Consider the following 25078-nt stretch of genomic DNA (forward strand, 5'->3'; position numbering starts at 1 on the left):
AGACACACAGCTGACTCCTTTACTTCCTTGGGTCTCCCCCCAAACATCACTCTTTATTAGACTAAATGCTTCACGAGAGAGAGGACTTAGTTTTGTTTGCCGCCGTGTGCTCAGCACTTGGAATGCCATGGAGCACGGAGCAGGTGCTCAGTTATTATTTGTCAAATGTATGAATGAGACAGAAGAATGCGCTTAACAATCAGAAAGGCAGCACTTGTCAGTACTGGAAATGAGGACAATTTTCAAAATTACAAATGATAATCCTATTTTTCTCATGTGAGTCAAACATGAAATGGGGATAAGAGCATGTTTTGCAAACTTTTCCACCAGTCTCCCTTGCGGCCAGGAAAAGAGACCACCACCCCAGGGGAACTAGGGACCAAAGCCGAAGCCCCCTCCCGGAAGCCCCAAATTTGTTTGACTATTGGCTGAGCATTTCAAGTGAATTCTGCATTCTACTATATAGCATAGCCATGCTTGTTCTTACTAAATGCTAGAGAGGTGTGTCTCACAAACCACTGAAGAAAATCTGTTCTCGGCAAAGATGTACCACATTTCTCTGGAATTCCCACATGCTCTGGAGAAACATGTACCCTATGTAGAGAAGCAAGGATATATGAAAGGATCTAGCACAGTGTCAAGAGCTCAATAAAGGGTGGCTATCATTGTTACTATTAATACTACCAGAAAGCAGATAGTATGATCCTATTGCTGCCCCCACTTCAGAAGGAAAAGCTAAATCACAGAGGGTAACTTCCGCGGACTATACCATGGATGTGTAGGAAACCAAGGACTATAACTCTATTTGCTAAATTTGAATTTTGTTGTCTGAATTAGAGATGGAAAAGCCTTGGAGATTTAGTCCATATGGCTGGTCTCTAGGCAGAGGCCTAGAAAGGGCCAGTGATTAGCCCGTGGTCCCACAGCTGATTTATTAACATAGACAGGACTTGAGCTCAGATGTCTCACTCCAAAGGCCAGTGCGTCTACTACTAAATCATGGCATAATCATCATGAAGTGAACGAGTGAATTCTAGAACAAGCCCTGGAACACAGTAGCCTTCCAACAAACATTTGTTGAATAAACAATCATGCATAATGCTCTAAAAACCATACAGGCTACTTTATTAGATGTTTTAATATTCATCAGCAACTGTGATCTTCACGATGATTTTATGTGGCAGGCCATACTCTCTCTTCATTTTACGGACCAGGAAACCAAGGTTCTAAAAGTTAATGACTTACCCAATGTATACATTTAATGAGCAGCAAAGCAAGGTTCAAACCCAAATCTTCAGGATACCTAAAAGTATGAGTAGCTTCACAAAAAAGTAATTTTTCAGGTAATCAAAAAGTACCACAGTACCTTCAAGTAATCAACATTTTAAGTTTTATTTTGATGCAATTTCAAAATATATAAGTCCCTTCCTTCTAAATTTGTGGGGTTTTGTCTGCCATAGTTGCAACAATTACCCAGCTTACTAAAACTGTGTGAAAACTAAGGATGAAATCTTAGTGTCACGCATTGAATTGTGTCCCTGCAAAAAGATGTTGAAGTCCAACCCTAGTACGTCTGACTGTGACCTTATTTGGAAAGATGGTCTTTGCAGGTGATCAAGATAAGGTGACATCATTAGAGTGGACCCTAATCCCATATGACTGGCGTCCTTATAAAAAGGGAAATTTGGACACGAGACAGACATACACACAGTGAAGGCTGGAGTGACACTGTCACAACCAAGGAGGCCTGAAGCAGGTCCATCCTGTGTTTTCCTTGTGTCTCTGCCGACACCTTGACCTTAGACTTCTGGCCTCCAGCACAGTGAGACAATACATTTCTGTAGCCACCCAGTTTGTGATACTTTGTTACGGGCAGTCCCTGAAAACCAATATACAGAATTCTGGATGAGGGCCTGAGACTTTTTGTTCTGGATTTGCTCACCTCTGGATTCTAAACCGTAACCTTTGTGAGTGCTGTAGTTTTTATACAAGCTGGCTATTACCACACAACACTGACCACGCTGCTGCTCACTGTGAAGTCCTCTGAGGCTGCAAGGGCTGTGAGCAGACTATTAAGTTATTTTTACCAACCTCTAAATTTTAAACAAATTTTGTTCAAACGAAAGATTCTGGGAAAGACATGAGGTAAGAGAAGGCTTCTATGACTAAAGCTACTTCAAAATCTCCAAACAAAACATATATATATATATATATATATATATATACTCATCACCATGTATGCTGTGGCAAATTAATAAGAAAGGGATACTTCAAAATACAGCACAAATCCATAAGCCGAAAGGCCAATCTAGAGACCAAACCACTACTGGTTAGTCCACGGATTGATTACCTGTTCCTTCAGCCTTTCCTGCACCTCCATGTTACAAGAAGCATATAGAATCTGTCCCCTCAAGCAATCAGAAGTAAATTTACCATGGCTACCATGGCGTTATCAGAAAAATTGTCTGTTAAGGCTGATAAATCAGTCGATTATCTGCTTCCTTGACTTTTATTTCCACTTGTATAAATGTTTTCATCCCAACATTACCAATACCTGTTATAAGATGAACGATATATTACCAAACTACTGAAATCACCAGGAAATTCTTAATAGATCAAAAAAGAACTTAACTACAAAAAAAAAGCCCTAATAACATAATAATGCACTCTATAGTCTACGAACAGCACTCTATAGAGAGATAAATGGCTACTTATTGAAATCTTAGCTTATACATAAAATGATACATTTCTTCCCAGGCACATTTGCCAAGCATTGACATCACGTACCTTGTAATGAAACAGATTATGCTCATAATCGTTCTGCCTGCCAAAGGAAAATTTCACACAGTAAGTCCTTTATTTACTAAAAATATAGGTCTATACTGGAAGAAAATGGGCCTTTGGGGATAAGAGATTTACCAATGGAAAGGAGATGGAATTGCTTTTTATTTAGTGCTTAAATACATACAAAACAAAAGCTGCAGAGAAAGCAGCTCCCAACGCCCCCCCCCCCCAACATTTTCACAAAAGGATATTGGTATAATGAATTGGGAGAGAACTTTTTTTTTTTTTAATTAACCACACCAATCCACGACACTGATTACAAGGACAACCCTAACTCAAAGTTAACTTTAAACACTGATTTAGGCCAACAATTTTGACCTTTACTCTGACCAGACTTTGAGCCATGGCTGCTATCAAGTGATCAAATGTATTCTTATCCATTCTCTCCTTTTATTTTCCCTGCCTGCCTTCTGGCACACACACTCAAGAAGTCAATGATGGAGGGCCAAAGACAAGGAAAACAACAAATACTACAACCAACCAACAAACTGGGCAGTTCAAAGGATACCCGGTAGCTAGATGAATATCACCTCAACAACTGGAAGTCTTATGGTTTCACCCACTTCTCTTTGAAGACTCCAAAGCCAATCAGTGCTCCAAAGGGAGCATTCCACAGGCACATTCACTTGGGGTTTCACCAAGAAATCTTCCCTAGGTCTTTTACTCGAAAACTTGGCATTGCTTTTTTTTTTTTTTTTTTAAAGATTTTATTTATTAATTCATGAGAGACACACACAGAGAGAGAGAGGCAGAGACACAGGCAGAGGGAGAAGCAGACTCCATGCAGGGAGCCAGATGCGGAACTCAATCCCGGGACTCCAGGATCACGCCCTGGGCCGAAGGCAGATGCTCAACCTCTGCACCACCCAGGCATCCCCTGGCACTGCTTTCTAACTGTCTATCCCCATAATTGATGCTCCGCAGGAGAAAACATTCATTCCACTTCCCAACAAAGCTCCGATGCCTCCGGAAATGCATCAAGTGGTAAGGATGAAGCTATGTGCTCTAATGACCACTGCTTCAAATGGAGTCTCAACTCAAAGGTAGAGGCTCAAGACAAATCCCTCTGGTGGGAATAGGTAAGGACCCAAAGTGACCAGGAGGGATTCACATCATTCCTACTCTTGTTCCTTTTATTCTGAACCTTTTAGGGTGGTCCATAAAATGCCCTTATTTTGTATTTAAATATGTATACTGCTTCGTTTTCATCTTATAGAACTTAACAACTATAGGCAGCCCTCTGGTTGCAATGTCTCCTGCGTATTTTAAGAACTTGATTAACCAGCCTATCCTCCACCAAAACTTCATGTTTGAAAAGAAGGATGAAAATGTGTTGGGCAATTTAAAGAAGTTCATTGGAGGAATACAAGTTTGAAAAGCTTTTTGATGTGAATATGCTCAACTAATCAGGGTTTGTTTTTAAATCTACATGTTTTCAAGTTACTTAGAGAAGGCCAAATTCTTTTGGTACTTCCACATTAATATCAGAAGTAGTGAATCCAATAAAGCGGGGTCAGCAATCTTTTTCTGTGAACAGAGAGGAAATATTTTAGGCTTTATAGGGCACCTATGGTACCTATCCCATATTCTTTGGTTTTTGTTGTTGCTGTTGCTTTTTTTTTTTCTTTTTAACAATGGTTTAAAAATGTAAGAACCATTCTTAGCTCAAGGGGCTGCCCAAAAACAGGTCAGAGTTTGCTGACCCCCACTCTAAAGAATAGGTACTTTACTTTTTCTTTATAATAAAAGCAGAATGGTGTTTAAAACAATATTGGAAATTTGGATATATGGCGACAAGCTTCATTATCATCTTAATCCAACCACCTCTGTGGGTCACTGAGCACCTTTGTGCCTTGGTTTCTTCACTATAAAATGAGGGGTAAGAACAGATCAGTGATTTACAAACCAGACCGTCAAGCAGCCCCAAGGACTCCAGGGAAGGGCATAGCATTCTGGATCTACCCCTACCTTCCACCTTAGCACATATCTAAGTGGCACGACCTGGCTTTGCTCTTGTCTATGTATTGGAGCGCCCCTTAAAGACAAGGGTTCCACTATTTTTTTTTAAGTTTTGAAAAATACTGTATTAAATGATCTCAAGAATCTTCCTGGTGTTAATCTTCTATGATCCATTATTGGATTATCAATCCTTTTCAAGTCATTTCACTGGGAAGTTATCAAGTATATAGGAAACTATTTAAAATCGTATGTTGAGGTATTTAAAGGAAAAGAAATAAGAATAAGAGAGCTTATTCTAAGGGTGCCTGTACTTATTTAGATTTGTGGAAATTCACCAGATAGCCCTATCAGAGGGTTCCTGAATCCTGCAGATTAGGGCTCTGGGAAAAGCAGAATGGTTTAGCAGTGGAAAGAGATCTGAGTTCAGACTTGGGGACCTGGATTCCCATCTGAATTTGGAACTTACCAGCTATATAACTCATATTTAATTAACAAAAACCAGACAGCCTAATAAATACTAACCTCTTGTAAGAGGTGTTAGGAATATGGAGATGAACCAGACAGATGTGGAACATTCTGCCTCCTAAAACTCGATTCCTTATCTGTAAAGCAGGGTAATAACACCTATTCCCTCTCCCACACCTCATGGGCCTGCAGAGATGGCAAAGCTTTGTAAGCTGCAAAGCACGGACAACGTTAAACCAGCAAACTGCAGCTTCTCTTCCTTTTAAGTACATAAAATAAATGCAACTTCAAGAATTTACCAAATTAATAAAATAAGGCCACAACAGGTTTTGCAGAGAAAAACCATTTCTAGAAGCTGAAGCAACGTGACAAAACAGAAAGGGCATAAGCTTAGACACCAGACACACTCCCACTCTGCTTCCAAACAGACCCACCTGACATCCATTCACAGGCCTATTTTCTCATTTATAGAATAGGGTACTAATACCTATTATCTGACAGGTAAATCAAAATCATGTAAGTAAAACACCTGACACAAAGTTAGCACTTAGTGAATAATCGTGTCCCCTTGCCTTCCCTCCCAGGCACCTAGAAATCTCAGACAGGAGAAGATTATATTTTAAATAGTAGGGCTTACCTCAAAACTGTTGATATTGCTACCCAGCTCTATATCATAATCACCTCAACCAAAGAGGACAGGAAACTTCTGGTTGTTATGACCATGGAATCCAGATGTAGAATATGCCCAGTCATCAGGAAAATCTTACAGTCTTGGCACAGTTTGAGGACAGAGAGAGAGCAACAGCCAATAGCTGAAGGGAGACTCTACAGTTTGGAATGTGCCACAGACTTCTAACCACAAAAGTTCTCTTTGCACTTCGACTGTGGTATCCCCCTGTGGTATAGGCCGTGGCCTCTGCTCTTCTCGGCAAGTCTCCCCCGGAAGCACATGACTTTCTCCAGGCATCTCTAGGCCACATCCATGTGAACGTCTGTGGCCTGGTTCATCACCTCCCACCAGGCCGAGTTGTACAGTTTAGGCAAATCATTTTCTCATTTCTGAGAGAGGATGACAACAGGAGGTGTTCCCCAAAGTCCCTTCTACCTCTAAAACCCTTTGATTATATGACCCACTCTGAACTTCGTTCATTCAACTCATTCATTCATTCAACACTATTTATGGAATACCTCCTATTTCTTTGATTCTGTGACCCATTCTTAATTTCATTCATTCATGCATTTATTCAACAATATTTGACCACCTCCTACATACCAAGTACTGTTACATGCAAGAATGTATAAAAATGAATACAGAAGAGCCCATGACCTTTAAAAGCTCATAGTCAATAATGACATAGAGGAATAAGCAATTAGTGTAGCATGGGAGGTATTATGAGAACAATGGGAGCCAGTGGAGGGGATGCCTAACACTGCCCAGTAGTGGGACAATAGTAGGGGAGAAGAAAAAGCATGAAAATCTTCCCTAAGAACTGAGTGCTAATGTATAGGTAGAAGGTAATGGGGGAAATCTGATGGCTCGAAGACATCCCAAAATTAGAGAAAATGAATCTGCCAAAATAAGGAATACAAACATGGTGATCAGTAAAATAAATAATTCAGTATGAATGAAACAAGGGGTAGATAGCAGGGCAAAAGAAAGGAGTCTCAGATGATGAAGCACCTTCTCTCTCTTTTTTTTAGATTTTATTTATTTATTCATGAGAGACACACAGAGAGAGGCAGAGACACAGGCAGAGGGAGGACTTGAATCCCAGGACCCCAGGATCACGAAAAAACATTTCTAGTGCCAAAGGCAGATGCTCAACCACTGAGCCACCCAGGTGTCCCAAGGAAGCATCTTCTAGACTTTGCTAAGAAGAACAAACTTTATCCTTTGAGGGGATGTCTAAAACATCCTAAATAAATACATGAGTGTTTTAGAAAGTCTACTGTGGTTGCAGTGTGAACACTGGGCTAAATAGAGGCCAGAGTAGGGGGGAGGGAACATGACACTGAGGCAAAAAGAAAAAAGAACCTATAAATCCTTAGAGGAGAAAAGAAGAGTATAAGCTACAGCAGTGGAAGGGCATGGGCATGATGAATTCCAAGATATACTGGCAGTAGAGTCAACAGACCTGGCTAGCAGTTTGATGCGGGAGGAAAGGCAGAGAGCATGGTCTCTAGGATGGCACTCAGGTTTTTGTCTTGAGTGAGGGGGTTAATTCTTGGTGAGCACAGCAGCCCAGAGAGAGCACACAAGAAGCCCAGAAATACTCCCAGATTCCTAGGCCCAAAACCCTTGGCTATCAGTGGTAGGTAGCTATGCACTCTCCATGATGAGGCATGCTGGCCCATGGCACCCAGTAGAGTTCTCCTTCCCTAACAGGGACACCAGGGAGTCACAGGGTAAGCATCAAGCATCTTCATAAACCAATGGTGTTTATATATATATATACATATTGTGTGAGGAAGAAAAATATTAACTGCTAAGTTTATTTAAAACATTCCTTTTATTTCAAAACCAACAGATACACAGCAAAATACATATTTGCATTCCCATTTGCAGACAGAACAAGAGACTTCAGAGAAATCTCATAGAAGCTGAGAACACTTGTGAGCAAAAGATTTCCTGTCTTCAGGACTCTGCCTTTTGGGTTCTTCAGTGCAAATATTCATCAAGTCTTACATTTTAACATTATCAAGGAAAGCTGAAGAAAGACAACTGCCAAGACTTGCAATTCCATTGCTAAGTAGACAGCTTAGATAGTGGTTCTCAAAGTGTGGTCTGCAGACCCCTAGTGGTCTCGGAGACCCTTTTAAGTGTCCTCAAGATCAAAACTGTTTTCATAATAATTCTAAGATGGTATTTGCCCTTTTCACTCTATTGATATTTGCAATGATGATACAAAAGCAATGATGGGTAAAACGCTGGTACTTTAGTTCAAATCAAGGCAGTGACACCAAACCATACCAGTAATCACTGTACTCTTCACAGTGACAAACTCATAGTAAAACAGACACATACACCCCCAAAGTAAGTAACCCTGTCCATATCACTTAAGAATGTCTTTGATGAAGCAACAGTAAAAATTATCCATTTTATTAAAGACTGAGCAAACATCTTTTTAATATGATATGTAATGAAATGTGTCCGTGAAGCACTTCTGCCATTACTGAAGTGTGATGGCTATCTCAAGGAAAAGTAAATCTGTGATTTAGTTGGCAGCTGAACTAGCCACTCTTTTCATGGAACATCACTTTTAATGAAATAACTGATGAACTATGGTCATTCAAATTTGGGTATCTGGCACACTATTTCTTGGAAATGAATGAAGTAAGGCTGATACTTTAAGGAAAAACTAACAGTATTTGTAACCAATGAGAAAATTCAAGCTGGCAGGCAAGATTTAAAATTTTAGAAAACCCCTATCCTACCCTGTGAACTTGACAGTCCCTCAAGACAAAGTGATTTGCATGTGCATGTTAGCCAGATGGAGAAACAAACCATATAACCATGGGGCATGTTGCGTCCGTATATTACCAGAGAGCACAGACAGTGAGTGCTCCACAGCTACAAGCAGAGGTGTGGCCATAGCTCACAAAGATAACAGTCAAGTGAAAAACCAAGGTGCAGAATGCATGCCGTGTGTTACCATTTTTATAAATTCCAAAGATAAGCAAAACCAAATACGGTAAAGCTAGGGGAGCAATAAACAGAAAATAAAATTTAGAATAAGGGAACAATTAGCAGGAGAAGAGCACAGAAGTTCAATAGTATTGAAATGTGTTAGGTTGGACAGTAGGTTTATAGTTGTTTTACCATTACGCTTCATTATCTGTGTATAAATGTTAGATGTGTTGTTTTTTGTGAATAGCACATACTTTATGACCTTCGAAGGAAGGCATTGCATTAGAGCTTTCCTTGCCAAGGAAAACCAAAGAGGTGAGGAAGGAGGTAGAGGCATGGTGCAAACCCTGGCTGAGGGTCTGCAGCCCTGGCCCCAGAGAAGCCCATCGCTGGCAGGTCTCTTCCAGAGACACCTTCAGGGCAGCATCCGTGCCATTCATCTATTTGGGTTTTCAACAGCCCTCCCTATTTAAAAAGCCCTCCCTATTTTTTTTTCTTTCAGGCAATCATCCTCCATCTCTTTTGTTATCACAGTGAAAAAAAAAAAAAAAACTACTACATTTCACAGTTGATTTTGTATTGTATCCAAACTACAAAATTTAGTAATCATAATCTCTTATCATCTGGACCAGCTCCTACTACATTTTTCCTACCTCCCATCCTTCCATCACCAATATAACCCTTCTGATTCAGCTAAGTTTCTTCTCTTAGTGTCTCCCACATACTTTTGGCTTATTTCAACCTCTTTTGGCTAATGCCATTTCTTCTGCTTAGAATGTTCTCTCCTCTCTTCTCAAGATCTAAATCCATCCCTTCCTCGAGGATGTTTGAAGTATTGCTTCTCTCCAAGAATCTTTTAGCCATCACTCTCACTCAGTTTCCTCGAACATTTACACATCTAATTCATAGTACATTGTCTTGCACTTGTTAGCATATTGATTTGTGCTTATCCTCTGTGATTGTTTTGTGTCAACATTTGAAAGAACTGTCATCAGGGACTGCATTCTATACAATTTCTACCAGCCAGGTAAATGCTCATAACTTTTTCTTAATGAATGAGCACTCAGTAGGGACTACAGCTCTCAGGGGATCGTGTCCTCAGTGCGCCAATGTGACACCATGTAGGTTAACATATACCCTTACTGCCTGAAAAGGCTTTCAGTCCAGCCTAATGAGGGATGTTTTCCTCTGCTGTAGGAACAGATCTCCCATTCTGTGACAGAAACCAAGCAAAGCAGCACTTGCTTTATAGAATTCTTTTTCATAATATTCAGTGATTTCAGAGTTCAACATGTCTCCTCCCATCGTGACCCTCTTTGCCTGAAGTCCTTAGAAAATCACCCCAGCCAGGTGTGGTTGAACCAGCTTCTTTGTAAACACAAGATCTTCAGTTTCATTTCTGCACAGTTGTATTTACTCAATAGTCCCTTATCTTAAAAAATCAGTTATTTTCCCTGTAACTTTTACCCTCTTGGTCCTGGTTTCTGTTTTCTGCTCAGCATTTCATAAATCTGTGAAAATACTTTTCAAGCCAAATTTTAATTATTTGTTTCCATCTCTTTCTCTGCCCCCTTGGCTCGAGCCCCTTGCAAGCAGAGACCATGCTCTATTCAACTCCACTGATCCCTAGTCCCTGGTACAGAAGCACTCAGTTGCTGCTGCTTGAATGAACAAATCAACAAATCAATCAATCTATCAACTATCAGTTATCAGACACAAACTACAAATTTAGGAGAAATGACAATTAAGATTAAGTTTACTCCCTTTATCACTTGACAGAACTTTTTATATTTGAATGTAGTTACCAGGCATGACTCTTATCTCTCCTCACTCTCAGCTTCAAATTAAGCATTCCCAATGTCGCAATAATTAATTCCTCCTCTCATCATTTCAAGAGTCTAGCTGCTAGTTGCCTCCCTTCTGGTGCGTAGTTTGCCAATTTCCCCCCTTTAAGTCGGGACACCCAATCCGAAAGTCCACGTACAGATGTGATCTAATCAGTTTACAAGTCCAGTGTTGCCACCCTTGTTCTGAATTCAGTACTTGCATTAACTCAGCCAACTCCGCTGAAATGCATCCATTTTTCGAATGAAGGCTGAATTTTAAATGTTGCTTATTATCTTTCTGCTTGTTACTATGAATGTGGTTATCTCTGAGGATGGAAGTTGGGAAAGGGGGCTTTCACATTTTGGTTTAAACATTTCCACATCGTTTACATTATTTACACTAAGCATGCACTATGTTTGCCATTAAAAGCCAATACAGACTTCTAAAAATAAAAGAATAAAAAAATTTAAAAACCTAAAAATCAAAAGAATAAGCAGAATTCATACCTGTGATTTCTATGGTTCAGTCTCAAGGAGTACACTTAAGTCATAGTTAAAATACTTGTACTTTTTTTTTTGTATACATTTTCTCACCTAACAGCAAGTATTTGAGTAGCCACTGGTGCATAGCACTTCTCTCTAAATATGATCTAGTGGTTTTGCCAACCCAAACCCCACTTCTAGATTGTGACATTTCTCTCTTCCTAGCAATATCAGAAAGCAGCTCACTATAATTTGGTTCCTCTCTTTCTTAAGGGCAGATTAAAATCCAGAATGTTATTATTTGAGGTTTGCTTTCCCCTAGAAGGGAGAAATCATGTAGCACATTTCAGGAACATTTCCTGAAGCAGAGGGTGTCCCACACTTTGTTTCCTTCCAAATACAGCTGTGTTTCATGCTCTGGAGAGGACTGTTGGGTTAACAAGTAGGGCCAAACAAGCACAGATTAGAAGACAACTATAATTCTAGGCCATTACCCGAAAGCAGTGTTCTCCATATGGAGCACGTAATTCAGACCCCAGAAAGTGTCACTGCATGGGACTCTAATTCTCTTACCCTCCGCTGAGTCTAAGGTCAAGATAAATCTTTGAGGAAAAAAAATATTGTGGCACAAGTTCTCATGAATCATAGAGTAGCGTGCTCTGTCCGTACCTAAGGGCTCCTCCTACAGCAGAGGGTCTGTGAAAGGAGCGCAGGTGGCCAAGACATGTCCTTCACGTATGGGGCCCCACGAAGGTTTTCCAGTCCTTCAAGATGCCGCAGGCCTTGGGAGACCAGAAGATGATCCAGCCCTTGATGGTGCTGACACTGGGGACCTCAGGCCAGTATCTTCCTCTCCGTGGCTCAATTTCTACTTCCATCCAAGTGGTGGGAAAAGAAGTCCTTCCTGCCTGCTTACAGGCAGAGGATTTCAGGGAAAATGCTTTGTGAACAATAAAGTATCATGTAAACAGAAGGTGGAGGTAATCCACTATTATCCGTTTTGCAAAATGGTGCTACTAAGCACAGAGAGATTCAAACACTTGCCAAAGTCAAAAAGCTAGTGAGAAACCCTGGTGATCGTGATGGGAGAGGAGGACAGAAAACACTGGAGTCCTGCCCCCTGCCTAGTGCAAGTCCCTCCCTGAGCCTCTGGTTTCAACTTGGAGGAGTCAGAGTCAATGAGCTATTTCTAAGGTTTTAAAAGTCAAACAAATTATCGTCGATAAGCTGCCCAGGCTCAACATAACATGTCTTTATTTTTGGCTGAAGTGGCATCAGCCCAGCGTGGGAGTTCTGGTAAGTTCAGGGGTCCTCAACACTGGCTCGCCATTCAAATCACTCAGGGAGCTTTTTAAGAATGTCTGCACTCAGGATCCATTCTGAGCCATCAAATTTAAATTGCTGGGGGGTGTCTATATTTTTTTAATCTCCCAGGTGATTCTAATATGCAGCCGGGGTTGAGAATCACGGGGCTGGCTAATGGTGATCAGAAACTTACAGGCAATAATAGTTGTCTGACTGATTACACAGCAGTTAGAGCAATCTTTCTGAGATTCTTAGTTGAAATGAATTTGCACCTCACACCTATTAATGTGGCTGGCATTATTAATATGGCCAGCATTTACTGTGTACATATGACATGCCAGACACAAGTCTACGTATCAATATGTACGAACCCAGTTCATATACACCTACAACGTTAGCCCATTGCACAGATGTGAAAACAGGTGGACAACTGCACTAACCTGCCAAGGCCACGGCTAAAATGTGGTGCAGCCAGGACAGGAATCTGGTACCAGGATCTTAATCCCCACCCTATACTGCTTCTTAATACTGCCGTAGAATGTGGTTCACAATACCTTAGCCTCAATGATGAATGAAAAGATCACACAATGTTGGAAAATGCAGAACAGTTTTGAATCCAAATGCCTGCAGGGGCCAGGAGGTAATATCCATGAGGAGGGCGGGCAGGTGTATATGCAGACGGGGACATGGCAGCAGAGTGGTAGGAGCTGTGGCAGACTGATGAGCACATGCCCGGGCAAGGGAGACAGCCGCCACTGACTATAGCAGATTGCTGCCATGTGGGGAGGTGGGCCCCGTGCTGCTGGCTCTTCCAAGTTTTCAAAAGAAGCTAGAAATTTGGATTTTTATGGGAAACCGCCCATTTCCAAATGCTGTCTCAAGTTTTTAAACATACTGTGTAGGGCAAAACACATCAGTACGCCACTAGCTTGTAACCTCTGATATGATCTATTTCACACACACAACACAATACACACACACACCCTTGAATCCTTCATTTAAAATCTATTTAATGTGTTCTCTTGGACTGGTTCTCAGCAATTAGAAGCAGCAGACCTTGCCTTTCCTTCTTTCGTACAAAATTTAAACTATTACCTAAATAACACATGGAAAAACCAATATAAATTTCCCCTGGGTAATTTTAATCAGTGGACTGACTGTTGAATAAATGAATAAATAAACATTTATTAAATACCTATTCTCTCATTTGAATCTCACTATAAATCTGTGGGCATGGATTTATTGTCCTCACTTTACAGTAAAACCCAGTCATAATTCATATGATTATTACACAGTTTAGATATAATTCAGGTCAAATCACAAACACAGAATATACTCCTTTAGTAAAAGTCTAAGTGTGATATTGTTGGTCTATGTTGGCCAAGTATTAGTCAAGCCCTATTTTAACAGCCTTAAAAAAGAATTTTACCGTATCATATTATTACTCATCACTCTAATGAGAGAGATGGGAAAAAAATGTTTAAACACAGAAATCACCAAAATGTCCTGGGTCAGAAATGCCTGTGGTCTCGCAATCTAAGCAAATGGAAACTTATTTCATATACATAGTAAGAGTTAATATTTCTTGAGTTCTATGGAGCAGGCTCTAATTAGGCATGGTTTTATGTGTATGTGTATTATTGTATTTATCAATATCCATACTTATCAACCAAGCCTTACTAGAATCTATGATATAGGAACTATTATCACTAGTGAAAGATGAAGAAAGCAAAGACAGGGAAGTTCAGTAATTTCCCCAAGGTCACACAGCAAGTGAGTGCCAGAGTCTGTACACTTAACCACTATGAAAGCATGTGTGTCTCTGTTTTCACTTAAGTCGTACCATATACAGTAGACACAGTGAAAAGAGGGCAAAATCACGTGATATTTTCTCCCTCTCGTTACAAACAACAAAAGCTTTTTAAAATATACTGCCAGACAACTGAAGATGCCAGCACTATATAACTTCAGAAAAATCTATCACCCTCCACAAGTGCAGTAGCTTGTCTCAAAAGCTCAGATGGGCGAAGTGCTCCTGATCAATTATCCCCCCACCACCACCACCACCTTCTCTGGTCCACTTTGAAGGCCAACTTTTTCAGGGCACTCAAAACAACTCACCCTGGGATCCTCCTCTCTCACTGCTTGCCTTTTTTTCCTCCACACCACACTTCTAATGGGGTCTAACCCCTTGTCTGATCCATGCAGAAATTATGAGAGAGAGAGAGAATAAGAGAGAGAGACAAAGTGAGAGAGAGAGAGAGAGAGAGAGAGAGAGGGATTATTTAAGGGTCTGCTCTTCAGGCTCAAGCTTCAGAGAAGGTCCATACATTTCTTCCTTGCTGATAGAACTTGGCTGAATTCGGACTTTCTTAAAAACAGAAGCAATGAGTATCTAAGTTTTAGTCAATTCAGAACTCTAGAGACAGAACTTTAGGGGTGGAGGTTGTTTTTTAATAAGAAGGGAATGGACGGCTGGAAACAATATCCTTTTTAGGCACACAGAATCTGCTGCATTTAATATAACCCTGGGTCAGTCTGTGAAAAGCAGAGTTGCTAAAGGCCACATGCTGATCTCAGACCGTGGGCGTGTATCACTGTACATTTTACAAAATTAGATACAGTGCAGCCTCTATGTGTGTGTGCCTGTGTGCGTGTGTGTATACACGCAGTGAAGCTGACTTTTATAAAAAAAAAAACCACAAGATGCACCCATGCAGCTAAAGATTAGTATCAAGCCAAAGTCTGATTTTAATTTATGAAACTACCTTGTAACTACAGCAATTCTATCCCAAAGGTGGGTCCTTGGGGAATGATAAGAGTCATCTGAGAGGCCCCTGCTTCAGCACCTAGTCATGCACTATTCTTCGATATCATAAAAATGTAATTTACAGACAGGATAGAAATACAAAACTTGCTCCTGCACAGAAGAGGGAAAGCAGCTAGTAACTTCAGCCCATAGAGTACTCTTGGCTATTTCTAAGGTCTGTACTTTGCACATTAGTTTCCTATAAAATATGACAGAAGACATTTCAGCAACCATGAACCATAAAGTATTTTGTACACTTGGCCCTAGATGGTGTGAATTACTGAGCTACACCTTGCAAAGTAGGGAACAGAAACGAATACATCAGAAACAGGACACAGCATCTTCACTTATAATCTCTATCTCTAAAATGTGATTCTCGAGTACCTTAACTAAGCTAAAATACAGTAGTAATAAAGTCCAGGGGGGAAAACAAAACAAAACAAAAAAACCACCGCATGTCTTACCATAATGAGGCTGGGTCTGGATTTCTTTGCAATAGGAGAAAACTCAGAATCTATTCCTTCCTCACAAAGCCCATGGTCTTGTAAAACCTTATGCTAAGAAGACTTTAACGCCCCCAAACGTCCTCTTTTGTAGGTCATACCATTATTATCTTGTTCTGCGATCGGTCTGATTAAATTATAGAAAATTACTAATACATCATTCAGAATGGAGAGATCCGTTCCCGGCCTGTTGTGTTTGTTTCAATCCTCCTGTCCTAATGTTTCAGCTGATACTTCAAAAAGGATGGAGGAGGGACAAAGGAACTTCACACAAGGAAAGCGAATGGGATACGTGAAACTATCCTGGGGTACACACTGCCCTTCAGCTCTCTCAGGTGGCACTGCTGACCAGTCACCGAAACCAAGGGAGCTTCTTTACACAGTAGCACCGCTTGTCACCCTTAAGTCCAAAGACACCACTTTGCGTGCAAGTGACCAGGGTTAGTTACACTGGGTGAGTTTTTCTCTTTTGTCAAACTGATTGATTTATCCAGACCCTGCCTGAATCCAAACGACTGGGACTACTAAATAAACTGGCTTACCAATCCAGCCAGGCAGCATGCACCGCTAACCCAGTCTTCCCTACAGGACTATCTTGACATTAATAGGACTCCTTGTATTTTAAGCCACCTTTTGACCCCAAAAGAAGCTTGCCTGGTTGCTCCACCAACACAACGCTGTCCCTTGGGTGTTTCCACGGCTTCTCTCCATCTAATTTTATAAGCCTCGCAAGACAGAGATTTTCCACACCTCCCTTGGACCTCTCCTAATAGAGGCCATTCAAAGGCTCTAAAAACTCAAATGCACAGTCAGCCCTCACACTGACCGAAAGCTGTCCAATTTATACTTCTCCAGCATGATTTATTAACACTTTGTGCCAGAGACTTGTCAACTCGCACCAGCTGTGTCATCCCCAGAGCGAGATGGCAGCCCATAGATAAATTAAAAATCAATTTTTTTTATTAGAAACTATTTTGAAGCATTAGGAGAAATGTGATTTTGAACTATCTTCCTTCTTTTAACAGGAAAGTTCAGTGTACCCTACTTACTATATTAGGAATACACGGATTTCTTTTAGGAGAACAGATGAACATTATTGCCCAGAATCAACCTAGCCTGCTATGGGGTATTTCAGAATCGTTAGCTCTGCCTGACAGGAGCAGTGAAATATTTTATTGCCTCAGACTCAAAATGTTTCCCTGTGGTTCCTATCATAGGAGGATGTCCATCGCCACTGAAAAAATTAATAAGAGTAAGTAGGGAAAAGAGTTAAGTCTTCTACCCTTCGTCTTCCAATAGATATATAAAGACAGGGAAAAATATAAATATAAGGGCCCCTGTTGCTTTCTTGTCATTTTTGCTTCCCGCATTTACTAGAAAGCAGGAGACGATTTTTAAAGTTTTGTTAATGAAGAACACAATAACCTGTTCTGGTCTTGACCCACAACTGAGTAAACAATGAAAATACTAGAATAGCAAAACAACTGTTCTATTAACTTTTCCTTTGTGCTCCCCCCTGGGAATAGGCATCAGGCAGATTTCCAATGATAAATATAATAGGATCTGAACTCATACATGTTCATGGGTTAAGTTGCAGCTAATGAGGAAATCTTAAAAGTGCTGATGATGCCAATGGTAAAAGGATTTACAGATGTAGCAAACATAGGGGAAAGCCCTTCCTGACCCTTTCCCTCCTCAGTTAGTGATCCCAAATGTAATGATGTTCATAAAGTGCTGAGCCCCAGGCCTGGTAAACAGACACAGTATCACTTTTCCCCTCTTCTTCTTTCTCAGACTGACAAACATTTTTAAGCCATGCAGTTTGGGATTCTGCTACAGATAAGCACATGGTCTAGTGCAAAGGATCTCTAGGATTTTTTTTTTTTAAGATTTTATTTTATTTACTCATGAGAGATACAGAGCAAGAGAGAGAGGCAGAGACACAGGCAGAGGGAGAAGCAGGCTCCATGCAGGGAGCCTGACGTGGGGACTCCATCCTGGGTCTCTCTCAGATCACGTCGTGGGCTGCAGGCGGAGCTAAACCGCTGGGCCACCGGGGCTGCCCCTTAGGATGTTTTTTTAAACATGGTACTGAACCTTGTTGATGGAAAGAACTTTTAGAAAAGAGCCTTCAACAGCAGCAGAATCATATTTAAGTCTCCAAATGATGACATTGCTGTAGTCCAAGAAATAAAGGCTTTACTTGGAGTAATAATTTTTAAAGCCACTTCTCAAAAATAGTTTAGGTTTAACACCTTTTGTTGGAGGTCACCTCCAAAAGCTAGTGCAAAACTTCTTTTTGATTTGGGGCCAGTGGAATCAGTACACAGCTCTATAGGATGGGCCATTTTCTTTTCCACATATATATGAGGCCCATGTAACACACACACACATACACACTCTCTTACTTCAGAGGCCCAGGAGAAATGACTATGTAGAATTTTAAATCAGAAATCTAACGCCTAGGTTAGTAGTGTCAGGTTAAAGGCTCACCCATCCCCAAAGCTAATTCGGTTCTGAACAATCCCTTGGGTGTCTCATGGAACAGAACGAGCTAGGAAACCTTAGCAGGCCGAAGCCTAGCCTGGGGAATTGCTGGAACTCCGTGCCAGGGGCTGAGGTACACCCCAGACTCCGTATCAGATAATACCAAGTGCTAGTCTGGATTTCCAGGACTGATCTATTCGAGGGTGAACTTCCAGGTTCCTTGATGTCTGCGCTGTAGAGTGGGAGGACTTTGTCCATCCACACTGTGCCTGCCTAGTATTATATTTAATAACAGAAAAATTAGCTCCATACATAAAGTCTATTAGTAGCAATGGTTTATGAGGGGGTGAGGAGGCGAGGGGGGGGGTGGCTATGGGAAAGGAGAAAGCGTTCTGAAGTTTCAATAGATTGTTTTCACAAGTTTCTTTTTTGTAATCTAATTTGTATTCTACTTCTAATTTTAAATGTGTTTATAGCTTCTCTAGATTCTTAAAGCTGTATCAGTAGTGGCTATTAGCCACTTTTGTGTTTACTCAGAAGGGTTCTTTGGTTTCAAAAGCAAGTTTCTCCACCTCATTCCTTCACCAGCCTCCTCCCCCGCCCCCCATACACCTCTCTCCTTTCCTTTAGGGTCAAGTTTAAAACCTAATGCTGTATAACTTCCTAAAACCCAGAGATGACTTCTATCAGGGCAGCCTTAATGCCCAAAGTTACTTTAACTTTATACAAAAAGGTTCTCCACCTTAAGAAAAAAATCCCCCCCCCAAACACATACAAACAAATAAACAGTTTAGCATTAAAACTGGGATTTAAGACTACAATTATTTTCTACATTAAATACTAATTTACACTAATTTTACCAAAGTCAATATTTATTACATCTCCCCACCTCTGCAAGTTTAAGACTCACTCAGCACTTAGGAAGCTTTGGGTTACTATGTCTGAATTGCAAAACACACCATTTGTCCAGAAACTGCTCTTAGTCCAAATGCAAACTGCTTACAAAACATGTGTAAACCATGCTTAGAACAGGCAGCCACATCCACAAAAATCCATTCAATGCAAAGGTAAGTGGAAAAGCTTTGCAAATTAGGCTTCCCTTTAAAAACTGGAGGGACATTTACCGCTTTTCCAAAAGGTAATTGCTTCTTACTTCAGTAAAAGTGGCTTTATGTGACTGGAAGGAGTTGCTTGCTTTCTTTCTTTCTTTCTTTTTTTTTTTTTTTTTTTAAGTGAGCGGATAACAGTGTTCAATTAGAGAACAGGGTGGGAGAGCCCACTCTTAAAATATAACTTAATCACCAGCCACCAGCAAGCAGGAGAGGCCCACCGAGCACACGAGCTAAAATGGAGCCTGAATTTCCTCCCAGGCTGAGGGTAGTCGCACGAGGTCAGGGTCAAGGTCACCAGCAGGGCAGGCTGCAGCTGCCCGAAAGCGCTACACACAACGGGAGGGAAGGCGTTCCATCTCCGTCAGAGCCGAAAACAGATAAATCCCTTCTCCTCTGCTGCTACCCTCCCTCTAACCCCGCCAACATTTTTTTTTTTTTTTAAAGCAGGGGGAGAGGAGAAGAAAGGAGAATGACCAAATAACCTCACCGCCCTGGTTTTCGCACACAAGCTCATCAGCTCCCAAAGTTGCCATCTAAGGGCAAGTTCGCAGAGAACACTGAAGCCCATTTTGTCCGAGCAGGGCAAGCCTCCCCCGACCCCCCCAGGATTCCTGCCTCCTCTCCCTCCCCCGCCACACGCCCCCGAAAAGGGCTGGGGACTGGCCGGCCGGCCATGTGCACGCACACACTCTCCCACCAACTGCTGCGAGTTTTCTGTGAATCGCAGCGCGGAGCCTCCCAACTCGCCCTCCCCGACTCCGCCGCCTTCTCTTCCCTCGCACAAAATTTCCCTACACACGCAGCCGCCTGCGAGAGGTTTTATGTGCATATATATTACATATGTGGTATTATCCTCAGAACCTCTAGCGGGCAGGCGAAGAAAGGACTGCACAGGGGCATTTTTTTTTATTTTATTATTTTTTTTTTTTAAAGGAAGGGGAAAAAAAGCACAACCCAAGCCCTGTGCGTCGACTCCTGCGTACCGGGAAGGGGAAAGAAAGAGGAATGTTTGCGGAGCGGGCTGCCTGCAAGTGCCCTTGCTCGCCACTCCGGCCGCGGCCCGGGTGACACGGAGCCGCGGGGGCGCTCGGCCCGCGCCCCCCCGCGCCCCCCCGCGCCCCCCGCGCCCCCCGCGCGTCCCCCGGGGCAGGCACAGCCGCGGATATTTCGCGAGGGGGAGATCGATCGCGCTGCCTGTCTGCAGCGGAAACGCACAAGCTCGCACACAACCCGAGCCCGAGACACCATAACCTTAACCCTTCCCCCACCCTCCGTGAACTTCAGGTGACCGACCACGTCGGCCCGACACCCGGGCGGGCGGGCGCTCCGGCTCCGCTCCCGCCCCCAGCCCGGGTTTTGCAGGCTCGAGCCGCGAGCAGCGCCAGCGCCAAACCGCCGGGAGAGGGGCGCGGAGCGGGGGGAGAGAGAAGAAATTGACCCTCGGTCTCCCCCGACCCCTCCCTCCGGCGCCTCCGGCGTCCCCTCCTCCCCGTCACCCCGCCCCGCGCCTTCTCCCCTGCCCCCTCCTCCCTGCATTCAAGGAGCCCGGCGGCCCCGGGGGATATTTTTAGTTGCTTCTTTCTCCTTCACTTTTAGCTTTAGCAGCATCTCGGAACACTCAAAGCGGAGAAAGATGGGGGGGGGTGGGTGGGGGGGAGCTGGAGAGGGAGTGGGGGAAAAGTTAAGAGTCTCGCAAAGAAAAGCCGGAGGGAGGGCGGAGAGGGACCGGGGGCGCGGGTGGAGGAGGGGACGGGACCGGGCCGTGCCGGCGGGTGTGTGTCTCCAGTTGGTGTGTGTGGCTGCAGCCGGGGAGGCTTGTGATGCACTTTAGTCGGACTCTGCTCGGGCTCGCCGGGGAGGGGGGTCTGAGAGCCCGAGTCTCGCCTGGCTCCGTCTGCTCCCACTGACCCCGCATTTTATTGCGGCCAGGAGCCCTGCTCCTCCCTCCCCTCGGCTCTGCAGGGACCTCGCGCGCCGCGAGCCGCCCTGCCTCCTGCCTCCTGCCTCCTGCCTCCTGCCTCCTGCCTCCGCCTCGGCTCAGCTCCCGCACCCCACATCCGCCCGCCGCTGCCCGGCCTCGCCCCCCGCCCGGCCGCCCCGCGCCCCCCGCGCCCCCCGCGCCCCGCCGCGCCCCCTCGCCCCGGCGCCGCGGGAGCAGCCGCCCGGCGGCGCGTGTGCACCGGCGTGTTAGTGCGCGGTGCCCCCCACACCCTCCCCGGCCGCTCCCGCCTCGCCCGCCCCCGACTCCCCTCCTCCGCCGCCGCCGCCGCCTCCACCTCCGCCTCCTCCCGCGCCGCCGCCGCCGCCGGCTCGGGGCCCGACCAACCCCGGCGCAACCTTTAGCCGGGGACGGACCTCTCCCTGGGTCCCGCGCCCTCGCCCCGGCACCCCCGAACGCCATGTCACGGCCCCCGGCCTCCGCGCGCCCCGACCCCGCACCCTCGGGCGCTGCGATCCGCAAGCAAAAAAAAAAAAAAAAAAAAAAAAAAAAATTTTTTTTTTTTTTAAGATTCCAACCTCTCCCACCTCCCCCCTCACACACACTCCCCGATTAAAAAAAAAGAAAGAAAGAAAAAGCAAAAAAAAAAAAAAAAAAAAACACCCGGCATCCACACTACTCCCCTCCTCCCAGCTCTTGCCCCCTCCCCCCAGCAACCCGGAGTGAGGAGGGGGAGGGGGAGGGAAAAGAGGGAAAAAAGCCCGATCGCAAGGAAAAAAAGAGGGAGGGTGAGAGAAAGAAAGAAGAAGAGAGAGAGAGAATGGAAAGGGCACGGGGCTGATCATCACCAACATGGCTGCCTCGGCATAGACCTAGACGAGGAGTAACCCGGGCTGTGCCTTTGTCGGCTTCACCTCTGTAACCCTAAACTAATGCAGAAAACAACGGACGAGGCTGCAGACGCGAGAGAGGAGAGGGAGGGCGACAAGATGGCACGAGAGGAGGTGGAGAAGGGATGACTTACGTGAGGGAAGGCGCTTGGGCTGCTCCTGCTTCCTCCTGGGCATTTTCCCCCTTTTCTCACATTCTCCTCCTTGGTTAATGTGAGATCAAATAAACCCCCGTGGGGGCAGAGAGGCAGACACTGGCAGGAGCGGGGAGGTGGTTGGGGGGCGGGCGGGCGGGCAGGGGGAAACCCCTTCTCTCCGGTGTGTGCAATGGGTTGAAGCTTGTTTCCTGGAGCCAGATGAGGGGTTCTCTTCTTTTCTTTCCTTTCTTTTTTTTTTTCTCTTTCTTTCTTTCTTTTTTTTTCTTTTTTTTTGGATCCTTTTTTTTTTTTTTTTTTTGAGATTTTTTTTTTTTTTTTTTTTTGGTCGTGCACCTGGCTTGTCCCCGAGCGTAATATTCTTCAATGGAAACGGATCTAATAGGTGTGAGTGTGCGTGTGTCCTGTGCTCGCGGGTGCGACGGGAGGTATAAATAAATGAGAGCCGGTGCGGCGGTGTCTATGGCCGCGCGGTGTCTCCGAGCCCCTAACACTAATGTCGGGATCAAAGGGCAGCGGCGGCGGCGGCACAGCTCACAGCTCGCTCGCTCGCTCTCTTTCTCGCTCGCTCTCTCCTCTCGCGCTCTCTCTCTCTCTGTCACACACACACACTCACACATACACAGAGGCACAGACTGAGGGAAAGAGCGAGAGCCAGACACACACACACACACACACACACACACGCGCGCGCACACACACGCGCGCGCAGAGCAAAGAGGAAGGTGCCCTAAGGCTCCCAGGGCGGACTCAGCCTGGGCTCTGCAACCGCTCGGTCTGCAAAGAATGGGGGGCGCGCGTGCAGGGGGGGGGGGGGGGGGGGACGGACTTCTGCGAATTTATCCCGCTATTCGCCAAATCTAGGTGGGGGGGGGGGGGAGTTTTCCCCACTCTTTAAACAACGATGAGTTCATTACTCTTGCGGATTTTCTTTCTTTCTTTTTTTTTTTTTTTTTTTTTCAAAGAAAAGAGATGTTTCTCTTAACTTTCTTTTGTGTCCTCAAGTGCATTTTGTTCTGCGTGAAGAATTTTTCAGGCTTTTTCACTGTGACAATGGCTCTCTTACCCCATCACCTTTGAGTGTGTGGAGGTTACAGTTTCCCCACACCCTCGTCCAAAAACATTGTAATAAAAAGAATTTTTTTAAAAAATAAAAAATAATAATAATTAAAAAAAAAAAAAAGATAGCATATGGTGATATCGATTCCGAGGTTGATGGAATAAGTGCCCAGTTTTGGAGTGTTTAGGGGAGTTAAAACTGAAACATGCTGCCGAAATGGAAATTACATCCCCTTGGCGACGTGGGGGTGGGGGGTAAGATTCTCTCACCCCCATGGTTGATTAAACTGCTACATGATACTCCTAGAGTGTGCAAAGAGAGATCTTGACTTCTGAATTGTATTTATTTATTTATTTATTTATTTATTTATTTATTTAGCTGCTGTAATGCAGGTATGTGAAGCTTACCCTGAAGCAATTCTAGTTTGCATTAGGAACCCAAATATAGCAGTTTTCATCAACTGATACATACTTTCATTACTTTACAAATCACACATCTTTCTTCAAAGAGACATAAAGGGGAAAAATAGAAAAGGATGGGTCTCACTCTAGCACAAAAGGTACTTGGTGAAAGAGGACTGTTCTCTTTGTAACTTGCAGTCATTTGGATAAAAGTTCACTCAGAGGTTGTTAATGATTTAAACTCCAAAACCTGCTACTATAATTGAAGTAAAAAATGGTCTGAAGAAGAGTTGTTTCATAAAACTCTCTTTGTAAGAGGAAACTTTGAACTTAGCAGAATACATTATATGTCATGAGTCAGATGTAGCTAAAAAATAAAAAGGTGAATTATTTAACTACATCTTCCCTTTTTAGCTTTTTAAAAACTCTGACTCATCATCTTATTATGTTAAATATTTTCTTACCAATTTTAAAATAGACTTTTTCATCAAAGAAAGTGGAGGCATGGTTGAGATAGAGAATGATAAAACGACACTCTCCAAGCTTACATGGATAGCTAATGCCTCTCAGCTTCTAGCGCAATTCTCACAAGCTGAGTGGTATTAACAACAGCCATGTGGACAAATCCCTACATTCCCCTTAAAAATAACAATAAGGCTTTATATTACATATTTTTATTAGAGAAGCTTAAAGAGTGTTGTATCTCTCATAAGATGTTTTTCATTGATAATGAAATATCAGGATGAAACCCACCCTGCCAACTCCCTGAAAGACCCAGCTTCCGCGTGTGATGCTATCCGAAGCAGGTTTTGAAACACCTGCTTGAATTCAATCTAAAACCAAAACAGAGAGCAGTCAAGTTTAAAATGGATCATCATTCTTTTTTTTTTTTAAGACTTTATTTATTTATTCGAGAAACAAATAGAGAGAGAGGCAGAGACACAGGCAGAGGGAGAAGCAGGTTCCATGCAGGGAGCCCAACATGGGACTCGATCCTGGGTCTCTAAGATCACGCCCTGCGCTGAAGGCGGTGCTAAACCGCTGAGCCACCTGGGCTGCTGTGGAGCATTGTTCTTAAACCAATTCTTCCCAGAGTGTTAGCTTAAGTAAACTGGTCATCTAACTTTTGCTGATTTGTAATGTAAAATGGACCTCAACTTACCATGACTTTGACTATTGTCAGTAGCATTGGACTTGAAATTAGTATATGAA

General features: G+C 43.4%; 1 protein-coding gene across 7 annotated transcripts in view; it reads right to left on the bottom strand.

The window, feature by feature from the left end:
- Positions 1–23136, bottom strand: part of ZNF827 (zinc finger protein 827) — a 165741-nt gene extending 142605 nt beyond the window's left edge. For all 7 annotated transcript variants that reach the window (XM_026018160.2, XM_026018163.2, XM_072724778.1 and 4 more), the window contains exon 1: positions 22385–23136. In XM_026018160.2, coding sequence (XP_025873945.1) covers positions 22385–22427 — 43 coding nt within the window. In that variant the 5' untranslated portion in view covers positions 22428–23136. The remainder of the gene's footprint in view (positions 1–22384) is intronic.
- Between the last annotated feature and the right edge of the window lie 1942 nt (positions 23137–25078).

Source organism: Vulpes vulpes, chromosome 10, assembly GCF_048418805.1.
Source record: "Vulpes vulpes isolate BD-2025 chromosome 10, VulVul3, whole genome shotgun sequence".
Taxonomy (NCBI): Eukaryota; Metazoa; Chordata; class Mammalia; order Carnivora; family Canidae; genus Vulpes; species Vulpes vulpes.